At 33.5% G+C, this 21,733-nt stretch overlaps 1 protein-coding gene across 1 annotated transcript in view; it reads left to right on the top strand.

The window, feature by feature from the left end:
- Nucleotides 1–1,649: 1,649 nt before the first annotated feature.
- Nucleotides 1,650–21,733, top strand: part of LOC123533081 (carnitine O-palmitoyltransferase 1, liver isoform-like) — a 58,144-nt gene continuing 38,060 nt past the window's right edge. Inside the window, exons 1-2 of the mRNA XM_053551835.1 lie at nucleotides 1,650–2,117; nucleotides 19,508–19,620. Of these exons, the coding sequence (XP_053407810.1) occupies nucleotides 1,794–2,117; nucleotides 19,508–19,620 (437 nt within the window). The 5' untranslated portion in view covers nucleotides 1,650–1,793. The remainder of the gene's footprint in view (nucleotides 2,118–19,507; nucleotides 19,621–21,733) is intronic.

The following is a 21,733-nucleotide window of genomic DNA, read 5'->3' on the forward strand; positions in this document are numbered from 1 at the left end:
TTTGGCATCATTGAAGGGATGACTTCACAGGACAAGTTATATTACTCAGCTTTTATTTTGTCAAAATTACCGGTATGCACTTTTATCATAGAAATTCTGGTAAAAGTTTTGCTTGTAAGCAGGTTTCTCTCAGACTACTCAGCCAAATGCTTTCAAATTTTACACATTTTTTGCATCATGAGGTTTCCTTACAGGGCACTCTGTACCTCTGTTACATGTCTTTAACTTTAACTGTATTAAAATTATGCCCCTTTTTAATGTAGAAATTTTGTAAAAGTTTAAAATTTGCACGTAAGCATGTTTCTCAGAAACTATTTGACCAAAAGTTTTCAAATTCTACACACATCTTTGGCATCATGAGGCAGGTTTAGTAACTATGGCTTATATTTTAGCAAATGTATGCACCTTTTCCACAATTGTTTTGCATGAAAACAGGTTAGATATGTCAGTAACAGTTGTGCTGAATGCCTTCAAACTCTACATATTCTGAGCCAGGTTGGATATCTTATATTCAAAGTTAACAAAATTATGCCCTCTTTTCAACTTAGAAAATATTGCTGAAACCATTAATTAATTGTATGTAAGCTAGCTGCTATTTTTTGGGCTTCAAATAGCCCAGCTCACTGTCATTGATTTAGACAGATCTTGTTTTCCCAGGCACTTGTAACTGTATATATAGTAGACGCAACTTGACCCCGATGGTTGACCTTTCTATTATAATACATAATGAGGCACAACCTATTATTGAAAAGGAGTGTACGTAAAACACAAGCTGCATGAGAAAGTGGAATTTTAAATTTGTGAAATTATAAATTTATGTATTGGAAAGTTTTAACTGATCACATGTAAGTATACATACTTTGATAATGCTCTGTAAACAAACTAATTCCATATAAATATACATGGCCCCCTAATCACCCTTTATTTCTACAATGAAATAATCGACATAAATAATCAGCCGAAGGTCAACCATCGCGGTCAAGTTGCGACTACTATACTATATATCAATTTAATAATTAAGTGTAAAATTTAAAATGGGTATACATGAAATAAAAGATTACTAGCTTTGCATCAAAATTATGCACTTAGTAGTCTCATTCTTTTGCAAAATAATATTGAGTGCTAAATAAAGTAGCACAATACTTTTGCTGCAAAACACTTGCAAAAAAGCTAACCACATAGATAAAAAATTAAACATAGTTGGCCTATGTCACTTATCTTTTGACCTTGCAATGAATGACCACTGTGACATTTGGAGATGATGTATAATTATATTGGAAAGCCAGTTTAAACAATTGTGTATCATACTATTTGACACTGCAAAGTATGCCATTGTGAAACATGGGAATAATCTAGTTATATAGGAATATAATAGGGCTTAAACAGCAAGGTTTGGCACCAGTAAACTAGTTGTATCTGCCCAGTGAAAGGCTGTGTTCCTTGAATGTGTTTTTTCTTGTTGGACTTTTTCCTTGTTTTTTTTTTTATTGTGAATTGAATAACTTGACACTTCAAGTTAATAAAATTGTGTGTCATTGCGAATCAATGAATATTTTAACGCTGCAATGAGTGAATGCTTTTGCTACAAAAAAAAAAAACAACAAAAAACAGTTACAAAATTAGGCTCTTGAAGGCGCTGCATATTTTACCGAAGGTGTGTCACGGAGCGAGTCATTCGGAACAATCGGACCTTGTCGACCCGGGTAAACAGTAACGTCAAACAAATCCAGACACAATTTACGATTTTATCAAAAAATAGTCAAAAGCAATAAGGGAAAACTACCAGCAGCAAGATGTTTCGAGTAATGGGCTCCATGATGCCCTATAGAAATAGGGCATATGACATTTACAGGAGAAATTTTAGCGAAGCATCGGCTGTTGGCTTTCTCTCTGCGATTTTGTTTACTGTTTTTTCAGAACCCGTTAAAAATTTGGTCGACTTTGGTGAAAAATGGATGGAATTATCTGGTATTCCATACCAAATGAATATTGCAATGTTTGGATTTATAGTTGGATACGGATCAACCAAAATGTTCTTATTGATGAGGATGCAGTTGTTCAAAATGTTGCTGGCTTACCAAGGCTGGATGTTTAACCCAAAGTCAACAACCACAAAGGTAATGTTTTATATTCAGTATCCTTTTTCAGTCTTTTTAGCTTGACTATGCAAAGTATAGTCTAGCTATTCTACTCACCCTGGCGTCGGCGTCACACCTTTGTTAAAAGTTTAACATGCAAGTATATGGCTATCATTTAAAGTCATATAGTTTTGAAACTTGTTTTTTCCTTTTCTAGGTCACTTATCAACCTCACTGGGTCAAGTCCCATAACTCTGACATGTATTTGGGCCAAATTATGCCCCCTTTTGGACTTAGAAAATCCTGGTTTATAATGTTTTACATATGCAAGTTACTATCTCCAAAACTAATGCAGATATTGAATTGAAACTTCACATATGTGTCTTTAGGGTTATAAAACTAGGTGATAGCATCAAGTCCCATAACTCTGACATGAATTTTTTCCAAATTATGCCCCTTTTGGACTTGCAAGAAAGCTATTAATTAAAGGCATATATAGCTTTTAAGACTTATTTTTTGAGTCGGCTAAACGCTGTCAAGCGTTTGACGAGTCCTTGCTATCGCACGATTTCTCATTCTTAAATGGCCTCACAACACAGCGAAGTGATGTAGTTCCATTGGATTGTCTCTAATTTCAAAGAGTTCATTGATCGAATGAAGTTCATTTATGTCAATCCTATTTGCTATGACCAATATACGATGTAATCTGTCATATTTATGACTTGTAATTGTGCAATACTCGAATAAAGCCACGTATTTTCTTCCGCGGTAACTCATTAAGCATAAACACGCATAACGATTCTGCGGGATTTGGTAATACATTTGCGCATATGATTATGGTGACGAATTTTATGCCCTTTTGTCACAAAATAGCAAATATGATGTTCACAAATTCAAATAAAAACTGCATATTAACTTATTAGCCAAATTATCCATTTGTTACCCTGTCCGTTTCAAAAAATAATCTTTAAAATCATTGCGCAAATAACAAATTTATTGTGCTGTGCATTTTATGAATTGCGCAGACTTACAAAGCTTGCGTAACATCCAGCGAAAGACAATTCGCGGATGAATCCTAACTACATTCTGGACACTTCTCGGCGAACACGCGTGACCTGTTTATAACAATGTTTCTACGACTTTGCGTGGGTTGAATTCTGTAGTCAGTAAACGGATAAATTATCGGAAGAAGAAGCTCTTACTGGTTTGTTTAGTTACTACTGATATTAAATATGATATCAATTCTTATTTTTCGAGAAATAAACAAATCGGCAAAACATAAAATTGTATTTTCTTGTACATGTAGTTTTTGAAATCGGAAGTAGATCGTCTATGTTAGAGTGCTTTGACGAAACAAAACAATTTTTTTTATGAAATGATTTAAATAATTTCACCGTAAACTTCAATGTCAGATACTGCCAATTGCTGCTAAACTGTCTTCATATCATCACAATTTGTAAAACATATTGTTGAAACTGGAGATTTTGGCAGTATAAAAGAAAGTGTAATAATATCCGGATATAATATTTTGGGTAAATATCGAGCTGTGTTATGAAATTTAAACATTAAAGTAACAGACATGATAGATATTATTGTAACAGAAATGATTCTAGAATTTATTTTTATAATACATACATAGAATCAATATCAGACTTATATTCTAGTGCTGAGGCATGACCTGAAAGTAAAAATATGAAGTGACAGTCATTCATACTTTCAATATTGTAATACTAAAAAGAATCTAGGTAATATTTAGAAATTGAAACATAAAATTTTCAGTTAGAAATCGCAACAAAGGCTGTATCAAGGGTCTACATTTTCAAAATTTCCTTGTGGTGATACCCCAAACCATATTTGCAGGAGGGGGTATCCTCCCACACCCTTCCCCCATATTGCCACTTTACAGTTTGATACATTTGCCCTTTTACCACCTGCCACAATGCCCATTTCAAAATCTGACTGCAGTTCAAAGCGGGAAGGAACACCCCTCCCCACACCCACCCTGCTACCGACCACGTAAAAATGGCTCAAACATTTTTTCAGCCCAGTCTGGGCCTGTCTGTCTACATGAATCAAAACGGATAATTGAAAGTACATAGACTTGGGGACTACTGACATGGTTTTGAAGGGGTTAACAGGTCTGAAATAGAATAAATGATGGTTTTTAAACTAAAAAAGAACTGCATTTATTAATATTGGTTATCTTTTCCGAAATTGGTAGCTAGTCCGAGTAACTTCTCTTAGTTTCGAATGCGCAATTTTCCTGTCAGTGTAAACATTCATGACACTATATATTGACACTCAGCAACATTTACATATCTTTAAACGCAAAAGTAAGTATACTTTAAATTCACATCCCTTATAATATGATTGAACAATACCTAGCGTGTGACACGGTTATTGCCAGGCCCCTTATCTGTAAAATATCTGAACAGTTCTTTCGTCCATCCGTTACAAATTGTATGTGGCAATCCGCGCTATAAAATTTCAATATATAAATTTTCATATTCAAATTTTATCATGTGCGGATATATACCAGCCGATAATTGCCTGTTTTTGTAATGCCGGAGGCAAGTGTTTACTGGAAAAATGTTTATAGTCATGTGCAGTATCTTAGTGTCACCTGTCAAATTGTAGTTTGTACTTTCAACATTTTTATTTCTGCGAACCACTCTTCAATTTTTGAGAAATATATTGGGTTTAAATACTTGTATAATATCAGTCAAAGTTTAACTAGGCATCGATTGAATGTCCATTTCATCTATTGTAACAAAATCTCTGTTCAGTTGGGGAAAAAAACTAAAACCAAACTGAAACTGGTAGACTATACTACCAGTACATCAATCATTAGCCGACTCTCAGGCCCTTCAGGCCTTTGATTTTCTTTTTCTAGGTCAATTTCCAACCTCACTGAATCAAGTCCCATAACTCTGACTTGTATTTTAATCAAATTATGCCCCCTTTTGGACTTAGAAAATACCGGTTAAAGTTTTGCATACAAGTTATTGTCTCCAAAACTAATGCAGATATTGAATTGAAACTTCACATGTGTCTTTGGGGTTATAACATTAGGTGATAGCATCAAGTCCCATAAGGGGTAAAAGAAAAATTGTTTGTTTCCTGTAACATGTTAAAAAAGTTAGGGTAGGTACATGTAGACCTGTTGGTAATTTTTTTTGGATTTTTTTTTTATTTAGTGGGACTTTTCAGAAATTATTATATATAATTTTTGTGTCAAAAAATGAATACAAATCAGGGGGTTATATAAGTTGATTTCTAACATCACTGACCATGTTTAAAGCATAAAATTTTTTTTACACCTAACTCTGGTTTAAGTTTTGCTTGCTTTTACTATCTCCAAAACTAATGCAGATACTTGATTGAAACTCTATGGACATATTAAAATTTAGGGTAATATTCTTGCTTCTGAGACAACAATTCGAATATTCGAGCATTGGCTGTCTTACGCACAGCTCTTGTTTGGTTGAGGCATGTCCTTATCAAGTTTTATATGCATATAATATATGTTACTTATTTAATTAGTAACTAAATGAACAAAGCATTTTAATCATGGCAAAGTCAACCATTGGGTATTCAATAATTCATATGTTGTGAAGATATGCCTATAAATAATTGTATCTTGTAACCATTGCCAAGTGGATTTAAGTTCTGAATTTAAATGCTGCTTTGTGTTCAAAACTGTGTTGGGTGTAGAATATTTTCAGAAGAGGAAGTCATCAAGCTGAAGCTTGGATGGTTATACACTCATTACCCAGGTACCAGGCCTTGCCTGAAATACTGTCCGGAGAGCGTGATCATGATCTAGCTTGAAAGTGGCCATATGACTAAAATTGTGTTAATGTGACATAAAATTCACAATTGTGATAAACACTATGAAAGTTATAGAAGCTGCCTTTCCAGTGGGAAACTTTTAGTTCGTTTAGTTCTTTCAGCAATAAAACTCTCAGTTCTCTGGTTTGAAAAGGGCCATTATGCTACTTTTCCTAAAACATGCCTTGTACTCCCTTTCAGCTATTTTCAACAGGGTTGGCATTAAAGTGGAAATACTCATATTTTTTAGGACAGAGAGAAATGGTACTGGGAAATATGAATATTTTACCTTTGCATAAGTGATGACCCCAAGATTATTTTTAGAATCCTAAGGTGAGAGGTCAATCAATTAGTTTAGTTTAGTTTAGTTTATTCAATACTCAATTCATGTAGTAATTCAATGACAGTGACAAAAAAAAAAATGTTAGGGATCAGTGAATATAGTACACAATGCATTGCCTCAGGCACTGGTTGACCATATGACATGTTACAAACAAAATAACAGGACCTGTTTGTATTTTTTCATTAAATCATTATTCATTTTTAGCTCGACTATTCGAAGAATAGTCTAGCTATTCTACTCACCCTGGCGTCGGCGTCGGCGTCACACCTTGGTTAAGTTTTTGCATGCAAGTACATACAGCCATCAATTAAAGGCATAAAGCTTTGAAACTTATTTTTTCTTTTTCTAGGTCAATTACCAACCTCTCTGGGTCAAGTCCTATAACTCTGACATGTATTTTGAGCAAATTATGCCCCCTTTTGGACTTAGAAAATTTTGGTTAAAGTTTTACATGCAAGTTACTATCTCAAAAACTAATGCAGATATTGATTTGAAACTTTACATGTGTCTTCGGGGTTATAAAACTAGTTGATAGCAGCAAGTCCCAAAACTCTGACTTTCATTTTGGCCAAATTATGCCCCCTTTTGGACTTAGAAAATTCTGGTTAAAGTTTTGCGTGCAAGTACATACAGCTATTTCTAAAAGGCATATAGATTTGAAACTTATTTTTTCTTTTTCTAGATCAATTACCAACCTCACTGGGCCAAGACCCATAACTCTGACATGTTTTTTGAGCAAATTATGCCCCCTTTTAGACTTAGAAAATTTTGGTTAAAGTTTTACATGCAAGTTACTATCTCCAAAACTAATGCAGGTATTGATTTGAAACTTCACGTGTGGGTTCGGGGTTATAAATCTAGTTGATAGCAGCAAGTCCCAAAACTCTGACTTTCATTTTGGCCAAATTATGCCCCCTTTTGGACTTAGAAAATTCTGGTTAAAGTTTTGCGTGCAAGTACATACAGCTATTTCTAAAAGGCATATAGATTTGAAACTTATTTTTTCTTTTTCTAGATCAATTATCAACCTCACTGGGTCAAGTCCCATAACTCTGACATGTTTTTTGAGCAAATATGGCCCCTTTTAGACTTAGAAAATTTTAGTTACAGTTTTACATGCAAGTTATTATCTCCAAAACTAATGCAGATATTGATTTGAAACTTCACATGTGTCTTCGGAGTTATAAAACTAGTTGATAGCAGCAAGTCCCATAACTCTGACCTTCATTTTGGCCAAATTATGTCCCCTTTTGGACTTTGCAAATTCTGGTTGAAGTTTTGCGTGCAAGTACATACAGCTATTACTAAAAGGCATATAGATTTGAAACTTATTTTTTCTTTTTCTAGATCAATTACCAACCTCACTGGGTCAAGTCCCATAACTCTGGCATGTATTTTGGGCAAATTATGCCCCCTTTTGGACTTTGAAAATTCTGGTTAAAGTTTTGCATGCAAGTTTCTATCTCCAAAACTAATGCAGATATTGAATTGAAACTTCACAAGTGCCTTCGGGGTTATAAAACTAGTTGATAGCAGCAAGTCTAAAATCATAACTGATATGCATTTTGGTCAAATTATTCCCCCTTTTGAACTTAAAACTCTTTTAATATTTAACCTTTGTGGGTAATATTTTCCTGCTTCTGAGACAATATTTCAAATAGTCGAGCTTGGCTGTCTTACGGACAGCTCTTGTTTAAAAACTTCTAAAGAATTTTTAAGTAGCTATAATTAATGTTATCTTATGCCCACTGCAGATTTTTTAGCACCTAAGGCCATACCAAATTGATTAACAGTTCTTCGGAAAATTTTCAAAAAAAATAGGAGCGAGCGAGCGAAATTTTTATTTTATTTTTTTTCTCAATTTTCATTTTTTTCAGAGGCGGGTAGATTTTACATGGAGCGAGCGGGCTTTTTTAATTTTTTTTTTCCCAACTTGGACCATTGAGAAGCGGTTATGATTATACATGAAGTTAACATTTCGTTAGAAATAACACAGAAATCAAACATTTACAGTGTGGGTAACACAATATATAGCTTTTCTATATGTTTTAAAGACTACATGAATGATTTTGCAAATAAATTCTTGCCAAATCTCACTGAATCACTTTGTTTGTTTTTTATTTTGTAATTATAATTACTAAGGGATGAGTGTCTTATTTTTATTTTTTATTTTTCTACATTAATCTGAAGGCGTGCCTATTTAACGGCACAGGATGAGGAATATTTAAGACCAAACAGGCACATGTGTGGAATAACATTTCTGAAACACAGTTAGATGGCTTCGACACATGAACAACTTTGTGTCCCTAGTGGAACTCCAATCCATAGAGGTGAGGGGAAGTAATAAACCACTTGACCGGTGAGACCAAACAGAGTTGGGCATACAGATGCTTCGACATTGCTCGAATCCCTTTGGAATAATTTCTTAACAGATCAGGCTGGCTTAAGTTTTTGTGGTAGAAATTCATTTCAGGCAAAAATGATAACAGACGGACAAAGTATGATCCCAATATGGCCACCCTTAAAAGTGTTATTTGTTGTGCTTTGACTGAACTAGAAATTTAGAGTTGGGGAGGTCTGTTTTATTCAGTTTCTTTCGTTCAATCAATGCACAGCCAATTAATATACAAACAGGCAAAATTGGGGTTACAAAAGGACAGATTTTGTTAGAAATTATTTTCATATCTACACTACATATTTGAAAAGCTAAACAATTTTTAAATTGACTAAAAGTGTTTTGATAGAATATCTGACTGCTGTACTAAAGAATTTGGTTAAAAAAGATTTGGGTCGAGACAATGTGATGGGTCGGTCAGGATCTGTGAACAAACATTTTTAGCTCATCTGATTTTTTGAAAAAAAATGATGAGTTATTGTCATCACTTGAGCGGTTGTCGGCGTCGGCGTCTGCGTCGGCGTTGCCTGGTTAAGTTTTATGTTTAGGTCAGCTTTTCTCCTAAACTATCAAAGCTATTGCTTTGAAACTTGGAATACTTGTTCACCATCATAAGCTGACCCTGTATAGCAGGAAACATAACTCCATCTTGCTTTTTGCAAGATTTATGGCCCCTTTTGTACTTAGAAAATATCAGATTTCTTGGTTAAGTTTTATGTTTAGGTCAACTTTTCTCCTAAACTATCAAAGCTATTGCTTTGAAACTTGGAATACTTGTTCACCATCATAAGCAGACCCTGTACATCAAGAAACAACTCCATCTTGCTTTTTGCAAGATTTATTGCCCCTTTTGGACTTAGAAAATCAGTTTTCTTGGTTAAGTTTTATGTTTAGGTCAGCTTTTATCCTAAACTATCAAAGCTATTGCTTTAAAACTTTGCAACACTTGTTCACCATCATAAGTTGACCCTGTACAGCAAGAAACATAACTCTGTCCTGCTTTTTGCAAGATTTATGGCCCCTTTTGGACTTAGAAAATATCAGATTTCTTGGTTAAGTTTTATGTTTAGGTCAACTTTTTCTCTTAAACTATCAAAGCTATTGCTTTGAAACTTGCAACACTTGTTCACCATCATAAGCTGACCCTGTACAGCAAGCAACATAACTCCATCCTGCTTTTTGCAATAATTATTGCCCCTTTTGGACTTAGAAAATCATTTTCTTGGTTGAGTATTATGTTTAAGTCAACTTTTCTCATAAACTATCAAAGCTATTGCTTTAAAACTTGCAACAGTTTTTCACCATCATAAGTGGACACTGTACATCAAGAAACATAACTCTATCCTGCTTTTTGCAAGAATGATGGCCCTTTTTAGACTTAGAAAATCATGGGTAGGACAATATTTCTATTACACAAAAAAAATCAGATGAGCGTCAGCACCCGCAAGGCGGTGCTCTTGTTTTAAGATAGTAGTCGGCCTAGGCTTTGGGCTCTAGATCTAACATACTGAACTAAACAACTGATAACAAATGGTTTGAAAACTTTATATCTGAACAATATTTCTGTGTTTAATCCAAATATTTTTAACTGCATCCCCGTGCACATCTTACAAGTCAGGCTTCTGGGGGGTTCGTTTTGAGGAGGCTGCGCCTTTGGTGCGTGGCATTCCCTGTTTGATATTTCTCTTTGTTTTCATTCTTTTCACTGTATTGAACAAAAGTAGAACGTGGCTACTTCATTACCTACCGGCACATCGAAGGCCATGTGTGGCACTAGCACAGACACTCCAGATATAAAACAAATGATGGACAACTACATAATTCCTGACTTTTTGAGTTTGGGTCATCAGCTACAATGATGTATTACAGACGCACGAAATCCGATCAATATCACTTTGACGCATTAAAACAGCGATAAAACCTGTTTTGCCGTTATTATTCTGGAGAGCGTAGTCGGAAAAAAATATTTTTTCAGAGATTTTTATGTACATGCGGGCGGGTGATTTTTATTTTTTTTTCTCGGGTATGAAATTATTGATGCGGTAGTTCCGACGAACGACATATCAATTTGGTATGGCCTAATATATTTTTCTTAACAACCCAGGGTTTACATCTATACATATTTTATTACCATTTGAATATAAAATAATATGTGTGAAATTTTATGTCAGCTGAATAAACTTTCACTGCCAGGTTTTCCAGTATATATTTTTGTCACCATGACATTTCTGTTTGTACAAGCAAAGAAAGATATCACATATTATTTCTCTCCATAATTTATTTACCAATATGTCTTTTATGTGTTCCTCTTGCTGTTAAAACTGACACTGTACAAGCTCAAGTTTATAACTTTATAGTTCAAATCTGACTAGTTGAACCACATCTCTTGCAGACCAATGAAAGACAATTGATCATGCAGCATAAAAATTGATGAAAGGCCTTCAAAGTTAAAATGCACAGAAATAACGCTAAAACATGGATTTCATGCTCAATATTTCTGTTCACATTGTTTTAAAGAATGAGTAAGCTGAAATCTTGTTCATGTGACAACAGCATTAACATTTTCAAGCATGATGGCCAATGAAAACTGATGCATCTGGGATTAAAAACTAGGTCACTAGGTCAAGTGATAGGAGTAAACTGATTAACATACTAGAGGTCACATTTTCTACCAAATCTATACAAAACTGGTCAGAATTTTTTTCTTTATGGAATGAAAACCACAAGATCAGATCCATGAAAAAATCTTTGTAACATTCTATAAGCCATATTTTTCTTAAATATCTACGTGATACTTAGAATGTTTGTTGGGATGAAATCAAGGTCAAGGTTAAAATTGATCAGAGGCCACGATTTTCTCCCTTATCTTTAAGGAACCTGGTCAGAATGTTTGTCTTTATGGTATCTCTGTGATTGTCAAGTTCAAAACTGGGATGATTAACTTCGTTGAACTTGATTTATACCCTCATAGTCGTTTTGTTATATAACTAAATAACTTAAACGCTATTACAGTATCAGTTCACAATGACAAAAATGTCTGTGCACATTTAATGTTGTTCCATGTACCTTGTTAGGCATTGATTAATGCATGTGTATCTTTATTTTTTTTTTATATGTTTTAGTTTCTCCACCCTTATTTGCCAGTAATATGTAAAAATGATTTATTCAATAAGTAAATAACAGCACTGTGGTGGTTGTGTTATGACTGAAAAAAAGATCATTCATTAGAATTTAACATTTACGGATTAGGAGTATATCACCAAAACACAGAAATTTTTGATAAATGAACAACATCATAACTAATATTTTACCTGATCATTACATGTTCTGCCAAACTGTTCTTACACATGTTCATTCTGATGCATTTGCAATAGCGTGCGAGTGTTGAAATTTCACATAACTAGGTCGAACACAGTTTTCAGCAATTGTTTACTTTTATTTCTTTACAAATGACATTCATTTTCAAAGGGGGACAACTTTTTCAGAATATTTTAAGTATGGAACAGTACAGTAGAACATGTCATGGTCAGGTAAAATATTGGTAACAATGTTGTTCGTTTGTAAAATATTTCTGTGTTTTGGTGATATACTCCTAAACCTTAATGTTCACTTCTGAAATAAATATATTTTAAGTAGTTGGGCTGTAAAAATAAAAATTAATGCCCCATTTCATAGAGATGGTACCTAAAAAATTCAGATTCATCTTTACAGGTTTTTTTCAGAGTGAAATGATAGCTAAGTGCACCAATTTTCTAAATATATTTATGGTTTTCCTCTTCTCCATGTCAAAAATAGAAATATTTGATATCTAAAAAATGACTTTCTCAAAATATCTGAAGCAAAATGGACAACTCTTGTATTGACCGTTTTTCAAAGATTTTAGGACTTCCCAAATTATAGTCTATATCAAAAGCTCCCACAGCTAAATAAATTCAATAGAGTATAATGTAAGTTTACTCTACTTTCAACAGTTTGAAAGAGCCTATACTGAACTTCCTTTTGTCTTTTAATAAAGTCTAATTCCAAGATTAGCCAAGAGTCTAAAACGCTTGAAAAAATTCTGAGTGAAAGAGAATGACATGCTCTTTATTATAAGCTTACCAAAACCATACCAAAAATGTACCTTAAAGAAGTTATTAAAGATTTTATATTGTAAACAAACCCCTACATCATTTTACCATCAATATTTTCCACTCATGAATGCACTCAATAATTCAGGTGATAATTGTTGATATATTTGTAAATGAGAGGCCCCAACAAAAACATTATTTCAAGTTTTGTAAACAGTATAAGTTTTTAATTAATGTTGATATCTGAAATTATCCGATTACTTTGTTTTCAAAAATAAATGAAACACCATTTAGTTTGTTTAGGGTAGTTGACCTGTAACGAAAATCATCAAACAGAGTAATCTCCATATGCTTTTTCAGCATTTATTCGTTTTTCAAGGAAAGCAAATGATCGTGCTAGTTCCCTCCTGAGAATGTTTAAATTGAGAATTACATAGAGTCATTACCTATCAGCTACCTTAACATGTAGTAATTACAACCACTACCTTAAACCATTGTAATTATATTTGACGACAATGAATGTTTGTGTTACCAATTTAACTTTTTTGTTATTTCTCATTGTTGGATATATACATTTTACATTTTGATATATAAATGTTGTGTAAACCAATGTATCACCATTGACAACAATAAATAAATATCTTTGGCTAAAAGATCAAAACTTGATAACGTTTCTTAATGTCGTTAATTTTCTTCAAAGGAATGTATGCATTATTCTGTATAATCTTCATGCATTACTAAACTTTCTATCAGGGCCTCACTACAACTTACTAAATAACTGTCTGTGTAAGTCATGAGAAAAGCGTGCATATTGTATATTGAATACAAAGGGATTTAAACAAATGTAGGTCATATTTTGTCTGTCTGATAAGTTGTTTGAAAAAGGACCTATCTGATTTTTCTTTCACTTTTGATCAATGTTTAATGTTGGCTTCAGTTTATTGGTCAATTCAGAGTTGTCCCCCTTTGATTTATTTGGGTAGGTATGCTATGCTCCAGTGGGAATTTCAGTAATAGGGTATGCAGTGCAGTACATTTCATTTGTTAGGTATGACACTATGAATAGATTATATTTTGTAGGCATTGTCTTGAAATAACTGATATTTTACTTTACAAAATATTGAAAGAGCATTATAAATATTTGAAAGAATAATATATTACTTTGAAGTGATTACCGCAAAAAAGCCCCACAATCAGATGCTCATAAGAAATGATTTATTTATAGTGACATGAAGTATGTAATTTAGCAATTGAGACTTCTTAGAAGTGAAAATATGAGATGTACATGTTGTAAATAACATATTGAAACACTTTGATAATTTCATTAATTTATTGAAGCTTGTTATTTAATGGTTGTAGTATATCTTTGGGTTTTATGGTTGTAATATATTATCTTGAAATAATATCTGTGTTTATTATTACACTGTGTATTTGGTAATAGCAATAGAAAAATAAGAGAGTCAAAGTACATTTCTTAATCTACAGTAGTGTTTTAAAGGGTGTGACAGGAATGGCCGTACCGGCGACAGTAACCATCAGAACAAATCAACACCCTTTACAATATTTACAAATTTATTTACATAAGATGATTATTTACAATGAATAGATGATATGAAAAAAAAAACTGATTATAAGAAAAAAAAATAAAAGTTCAGTATCACCAGATACAAAGTTCGTATAGTTCCATTCTAATGTGACGTGGTACAGTTCTTTAATTTAATTGCGAACTTTAAGTAGCACAAACAAAACGTATCTCTAAATCCAGTCCCTTTAAACCGTGAATACGTTGATTCCGTGTTGGCTCCCTATGGTGGTAGGTGATTGCATCCCTGAGCTGACTTCAGAGGATAACGAAAATCATCTTCTTTGCGGTTTACGGCACAACAATGGGACGAAAGCTCTGCGCTGGGAATATCACATCCAGGCGAGTGAAGACAAGTGAACCTCGGGCATTGTACTTCCGGGTTATGACATCACCAGGTAAAATCGTCTGGCTGAAGAAGCTAAAATATATAACATATGGTAAGCACCATAGCCAAACAAATAAGTCAGGGCATAAAACTGCTTCTTTGGGTACACCATACCTCCGTAGGCTCCCATAAATAATACGTGCTACTTATACAAAATATATGTGCTACTAAGTTCATACGTCACGTTATTAAAATATGTCACTAATTACTTCCATTATTACAAAAATTACTTACTTAAAAGACTAAAGTTAAAGTATGAAATGATATGAAAAGTATATGATGAAACATTATAGTAATGGAAATGATGAACTGCAGCCATTATTTACAACTACAAATTAACAAAATTCACATGTAAATCAAACGTTATATGATAGTTGGCATCCATATAATATCTAATGCCATACACTAAAACGGACATTGTATGTATATGCAATAGACTGGCACACAATTTCATATTACAATAATATATTACATACATGGTACTAAACTTGCCATATAGATTTATACATAACAATACAATGCAGTAATGGCGTTCCATAACAACGAAATGTTTGACTTAAGTTTTTGAAACAGTGCTTTACAATTATCATGTTACAAATTTCAGTACAAATTTAACATCTTATATAAATGAAACATTTTAGATTCCTCTTTCTAAATAATTTACAAAACTCTGAAAAATTTAATAAATCATCCTGACTTGCCGAAACTAGCCAAAATCATGTGCCGAAAAATAAATGTTACAGAATTCTGTAGAATGCACAGAAATTTACCAAATAAAAATCGTAATGCCAAAATCATACAAAAATCTAACAAATAAATTTCTTACCTCGATCAAGCATAAATTTCTAGCAAGAAAATTATTCAGACATAGATTCGTCTATAATGTCGGAAGGTGGTGTGCGCAAGGCATATTTAGTCCAGTCTATTTAAAGGGTAATGTCCCGCCAAATACTAAATTTCATGGGATTCACGGCCTATGCGTAAACTCTTGACTACTTGTATTTCCACGGGATTCACGATATAGCCGGGGAATCTAACTACTTTGGCGCGGATTTAAATTGACAATTTGAGGCCCATTATAGTGGTTTTGGGGATAAAAACACGAATTACTGAAGTTTATAAAATATCAACTTTCTTATTACTGAACAGAATTTAATGAAATTTACATGGAAATTTAAGTTATGAAATACAGAAAAATATGGGAGGTATTTCATGCGTGAAATCTGACATTTACCTCAATAACTCAAAAATTTACAAAAAGATGATGCAATACCTGCATTTACACTACAGATAAAATAAGGCCCGTATGTCAATTTGTGACAAAGGGACATATTGATGATCAAATAACACATTTAAAAAAAATCGTTATGCACAAAATTTTGAAATAAAAGCTGTTGTCTAACAATATAATTATGATAACTCATTAAGCATTTGGTAATCTGTCTCTTGAAAAAACAAACTAACTTTGGTAGACCGTATTAATTTTGTTGAAGACAAAAATAAGAAAATTCAGAAAGAATGTTAAGCTTGAATGTACAAAGTATATTGAGACTCGGAGCTATCCTTCTGGCCCTTGCACTCGCCCCTGGTATGTTCAGATTTCTGAATTTTTCCAATAACCTGTATGCATATGGTGTAACTGATCTGATTCCTTATCTATATTGATTATTGATTAGTAAATTACCTATATATGTGTGCATTGGGAGTAGCTGATAAGCCAGATCAGTAAGTGGGAAAGGGTTAAGGTTTTGAATCTCTCTCACCCTATCACTCTTATTACTCAATTTCTTCAAAATTAGAATTGTTATTCCTCCATGAGACAAGGTCCTTAACACTTACTAAGATGTTTCATGAATTATTTCCCCTTTTTTACTTGGTATTTCTGGATTAAGGTTTTGATGACATGCACTCTGTTATTTGATTGATTCAGACTTTAAGGCACTGGCCTTCAGATCGTGCAACAACAAAAAAAGAAAAAAAATTAGTTAACAGCATATTAATGCAATATTTCTTAAGAAATTTTTGAAATTTGATTACTGACAGATAGATTATATGTTATGGAAACACATGAGAATTAGTTGTTGTGGGTGGCTATACGCAGTGTTGTGTTGTCTTTAAGGCTATTTTACTAACAACTTAATGTCTTTAGTGTTTATATAAAAAAAACTGACCAAATGTCATGGAATCATTTTCACTTTTTTATAAAAAGAATTACTCCCAAATGAAAGTATTTTGTAAATGAAAAACAAATACGGTCACATTATGATCATGTGGAGTTATCCGACTCTGATGAGGCATAGTTTCTCTATGCTCAGCTGTATTGTAACAATGGCTCAAGGGTTTTCCACTTGAGGGCAGTGAGTAATTGTTTTATCTTGAGAGAGGATATAATCAATATGGTAATTGTTAATGATTAAAGAAGTGTGACATCCTAGATGCCGCACATGTTTGCAGAAATAAATATTGTGTTGCAGGCTTCATTTCTTGTTCATTTAGAAAAAAAATTCTGCACTTTTATTTTAAGACCTGACTGAGTATTTCAATTTCCTGATGGTAGAAGAAATGGTGATTTAAGATTTTCAAAATATGTAATTTATTTACTTACAGCTCAGTATACTGTGAAATCATTTATTTTTGTGGGGGACTAATTTTGTGCATTTTGTGGTTGGGTTGATCCACAAAAAATCACAACACAAAATTCCAATTATTTTTATGTTCAAAGATCAAAATCTGCAAAGAATTTATATTTCCAGTAAATAAACGATAGACCAAAACCACAAAATTTCATAGTCATGAAATTAAATGATTTTACAGTAAATATGACATGCCTTGACTTTTCTGGCCTTCTGCAGCACTGTATGCTAAAAGTTTTCTTAATGGGAAAAAACTTTTCCCAGTTTATGTGAATAACTTTTCCCATTTTTAGCTCACTTGAGCACGAAGTGCTCAAAGGTGAGCTTTAGTGATCGCCCTGTGTCCGTCGTCCGTCCGTCGTCAACAATTTAACTGTTAACACTCTAGAGGTCACATTTTTGGCCCAATCTTAATGAAACTTGGTCAGAATGTTACCCTCAATAAAATCTTGGACGAGTTTGATATTGGGTCATCTGGGATCAAAAACTAGGTCATCAGGTCAAATAAAAGGAAAAGCTTGTTAACACTCTAGAAGTCACATTTTTGGCCCAGTCTTAATGAAACTTGGACAGAATGTTACCCTCAATAAAATCTTGGACGAGTTCGATATTGGGTCATCTGGGATCAAAAACTAGGTCATCAGGTCAAATCAAAGGAAAAGCTTGTTAACGCTCTAGAGGTCACATTTTTGGCCCAATCCTAATGAAACTTGGTCAGAATGTTACCCTCAATAAAATCTTAGACGGATTCGATATTGGGTCATCTGGGGTTAAAAACTAGGTCATCAGGTCATTTCAAAGGAAAAGCTTGTTAACACTCTAGAGGTCACATTTTTGGCCCAATCTTAATGAAACTTGGTCAGAATGTTACCCTCAATAAAATCTTGGATGAGTTCGATATTGGGTCATCTGGGGTCAAAAACTAGGTCACCAGGTCAAATCAAAGGAAAAGCTTGTTAACACTCTAGAGGTCACAATTTTGGCCCAATCTTAATGAAACTTGACCAGAATGTTAATCTTGATGATCTTAAGGTCCAGTTTGAATTTGGGTCATGTAGGATCAAAAACTAGGTCACCAGGTCAAATCAAAGGAAAGCTAGTTTACACTGTAGAGGCCACATTTATGACCATATCATAATGAAACTTGGTCAGAATGTTAATCTTGATGATCTTAAAAGCAAGTGTAAATCTGGGTCAGGCGGGGTCAAAAACTAGGTCACTAGGTCAGATCAAAGGAAAAGCTTGTTAACACTGTAGAAGCCATATTTATGACTATATCTTCATGAAACTTAGTCAGAATGTTAAACTTGATGATTTTTAGGGCAACTTTGAATCTGGGACATGTCGGGTCAAAAACTAGGTCACGGGGTCAAATCAAAGGAAAAGCTAGTTAACACTTTATAGGCCACATTTATGACCATATCTTAATGAAACTTTGTCAGAATGTTAATCTTGATGATTTTTAGGTCAAGTTTAAATCTGGGTCAGTTGGGGTCAAAAACTAGGTCACTAGGTCATATCAAAGGAAAACCTTGTTAACACTCTAGAGGCCACATTTATGACTGTATATTCATGAAACTTAGTCAGAATGTTAAACTTGATGATCTTTAGGCCAAGTTCGAATCTAGGTCATGTCGGGTCAAAAACTAGGTCACGGGGTCAAATCAAAGGAATGGCTAGTTAACACTTTAGAGGCCACATTTATGACCATATCTTAATGAAACTTTTTCAGAATGTTAATCTTGATGATCTTTAGGTCAAGTTTAAATCTGGGTCAGTTGGGGTAAAAAACTAGGTCACTAGGTCATATCAAAGGAAAACCTTGTTAACACTCTAGAGGCCACATTTATGACTGTATATTCATGAAACTTAGTCAGAATGTTAAACTTGATGATCTTTAGGCCAAGTTCGAATCTGGGTCATGTCGGGTCAAAAACTAGGTCACGGGGTCAAATCAAAGGAATGGCTAGTTAACACTTTAGAGGCCACATTTATGACCATATCTTAATGAAACTTGGTCAGAATGTTAATCTTAATGATCTTTAGGTCTGTAGGTCAGGTGAGCGATACAGGGCCTTCATGGCCCTCTTGTTTTCCAGAAGTACATCATAAGTGTGCAACTTTCTAATTGTGAGGTTACTGCGAACTGTTCTCAGTACTTATGAAATTGAGACTTCTTATTTTCAGATGTGGGCACTTATGCTGGGTTTGTTGCGAGGAAATGGAAAGTACCCTTGCTTCTACTTTGAACCGTTACTCCCGAGACTCCCCATACCAGATCTTAATGCAACACTTGACAGGTAATCTACATAGTAGAACTTTCAATATCATATCAGAGCTATTAAAAGTTTTATTGCCCGTTTCAAACATAGTCTAGATTTTTAAGTGCAAATTTTTAATCGTGGAAAATTCATATATTTTTGCAATGATGCAATGATTCATCATTGGGCCATTGATTAACCTGTTTATCCAGACAGATAATCATTGTGTGTGTCTTGATAATACTGCCCTGATTATCAAGGAGAAATGTCATTCTATGTGTCCTCAATAACTCTGCCCTGATAATCAGGACAAAGGTGATTGTGAAATAAACGTGACTCTGTTCTAATTTAACTATATAAATTATTTCGTTGAGCTACCTTAATATCAGTTTTAAACAAACTGTAAATGGTGAAGAAGTCAACTTTTTTTCACTGTAAACGTATTTTGTATGCAGTGATGCTTTTAACCGATAAATTGACTTCAGTTTTGCAAAATTTATTCATTTTCGCATTCAATGAAATAAACTAGTAAAACAAAATTCCAGTTTTGTTTACCTGCCCACGCTAAGATAATTTTAGCTATCAGTAATATTTCTTTCATACACAGACATGATATGCGTTATATTCTGCGTATGACATTTAATGAAATGAATGAAAGATACCTTTTCTTATTCTGTGTGCTGAATAATATTAATATACTGTAACAGTAGTGAAAATAATGAAAGCAGACCAGCTGTTTTAAAATGCCCATAGGTAATGATAAATTTGAAATGATATTTAAAATATGACAGTTTTTGTGTCATCAGCTTGTTATTTGCCCAGAAGATACAAGATAAATATCTAAATGCATGTAAGTCCATGTCTGATATATATGGTGACATAATTAAGTCATTAATTCATTTTGTGCACTTTTTCTCTGTATTTATTTTTAGTACCCATTTATCTGTAAAAATCTTCTTCTTTTTTCAGTATGATGGTACATAGCACATTTTTGAACCAAGATACTTTTTTGGCCAAAATGTCATCAGACTTCGCTCTTTGTAAATGGATGTACCTGCCTGTCCATCACAAACTTTTATCATCCTTGTAACTTCCCTCATATTTTCCACAGATCTTGATCAAACTCAGTCAGGGAGTTAAAACCTACTGCAGCCTAGTTTTGAATTATACTTTGACTTTGGAACACAATTTTTTTCCCGCTGTATTATTAGTCATACATATACAGCAGCTCTAATTGATCTGTAAAAGATTTTTGCTAAAATTTATATAGCTCATAGAACTAGAACTAAAAAATGCTCTGTGAAATTTCAGCAGAATAGTAAAAGTTGCGTTGTATGTTGTATTTGTTACAGTCAGCCTAAATTGAACACTCAAAATGTTGATATCCAGGAAAGCTACAATAACATTTTTCCTTAGTCCATATTGGTTGCACAACCAAGATAGGCAAAGGGAAAGTAATAGTAATTTTTCAGACTTTCTAACGAATTTCAGTTAAATATATAATTGTTAATGCAAATCTTCACAAATACAATACAGGACAAAATTATACTTAAACCTATACTATCTTGATTGGGCAACCAGGATTTAAAAATACTTCCAATGAAAATATAACTTGTATTAAAATATGAACACAACTAATTCTGCTTAAGGCAAGTGGTTGTTTAACACAGATGATTGCAAATGTAGGTTTAACTGTACTGTGTTTCACTGTAAAGAATTTCCTACCAGTAATTTTCACAGATGTGTTGGTCTTTTTCAATTTTTTAAATCTTTGTTCGGTCATTAAGAAATGTGAATGTATTCTGCTCTGCCATGCCATATATAGCAATATCCAGTAGTTGCAGCTGCCTTGTATCAGTTTTGTTAAAACCTTCATTAGATATCCTTAATGTAATAGGATCAATACTAGCAAGGAGAGTAAAGATTTATTTTTCAGCTTGACTATTCGGAGAATAAGATAGGCTATTGTACTTGCTCTTGGCATTGGTGTCACCTTTGCATTCAGGTTTACGTGTTATAGAAAGGTTCTTGATTTCACTATATCTTATTAACTACTGTCCCAATAATGATCAAACTTCACATGAATATTGGCCATGGTAAGGGACAGAGACCTGATAGTTTTGGGGTCAGTATCCTAAAGTTCATGGTCACT

Source organism: Mercenaria mercenaria, chromosome 1, assembly GCF_021730395.1.
Source record: "Mercenaria mercenaria strain notata chromosome 1, MADL_Memer_1, whole genome shotgun sequence".
Lineage (NCBI taxonomy): Eukaryota > Metazoa > Mollusca > Bivalvia > Venerida > Veneridae > Mercenaria > Mercenaria mercenaria.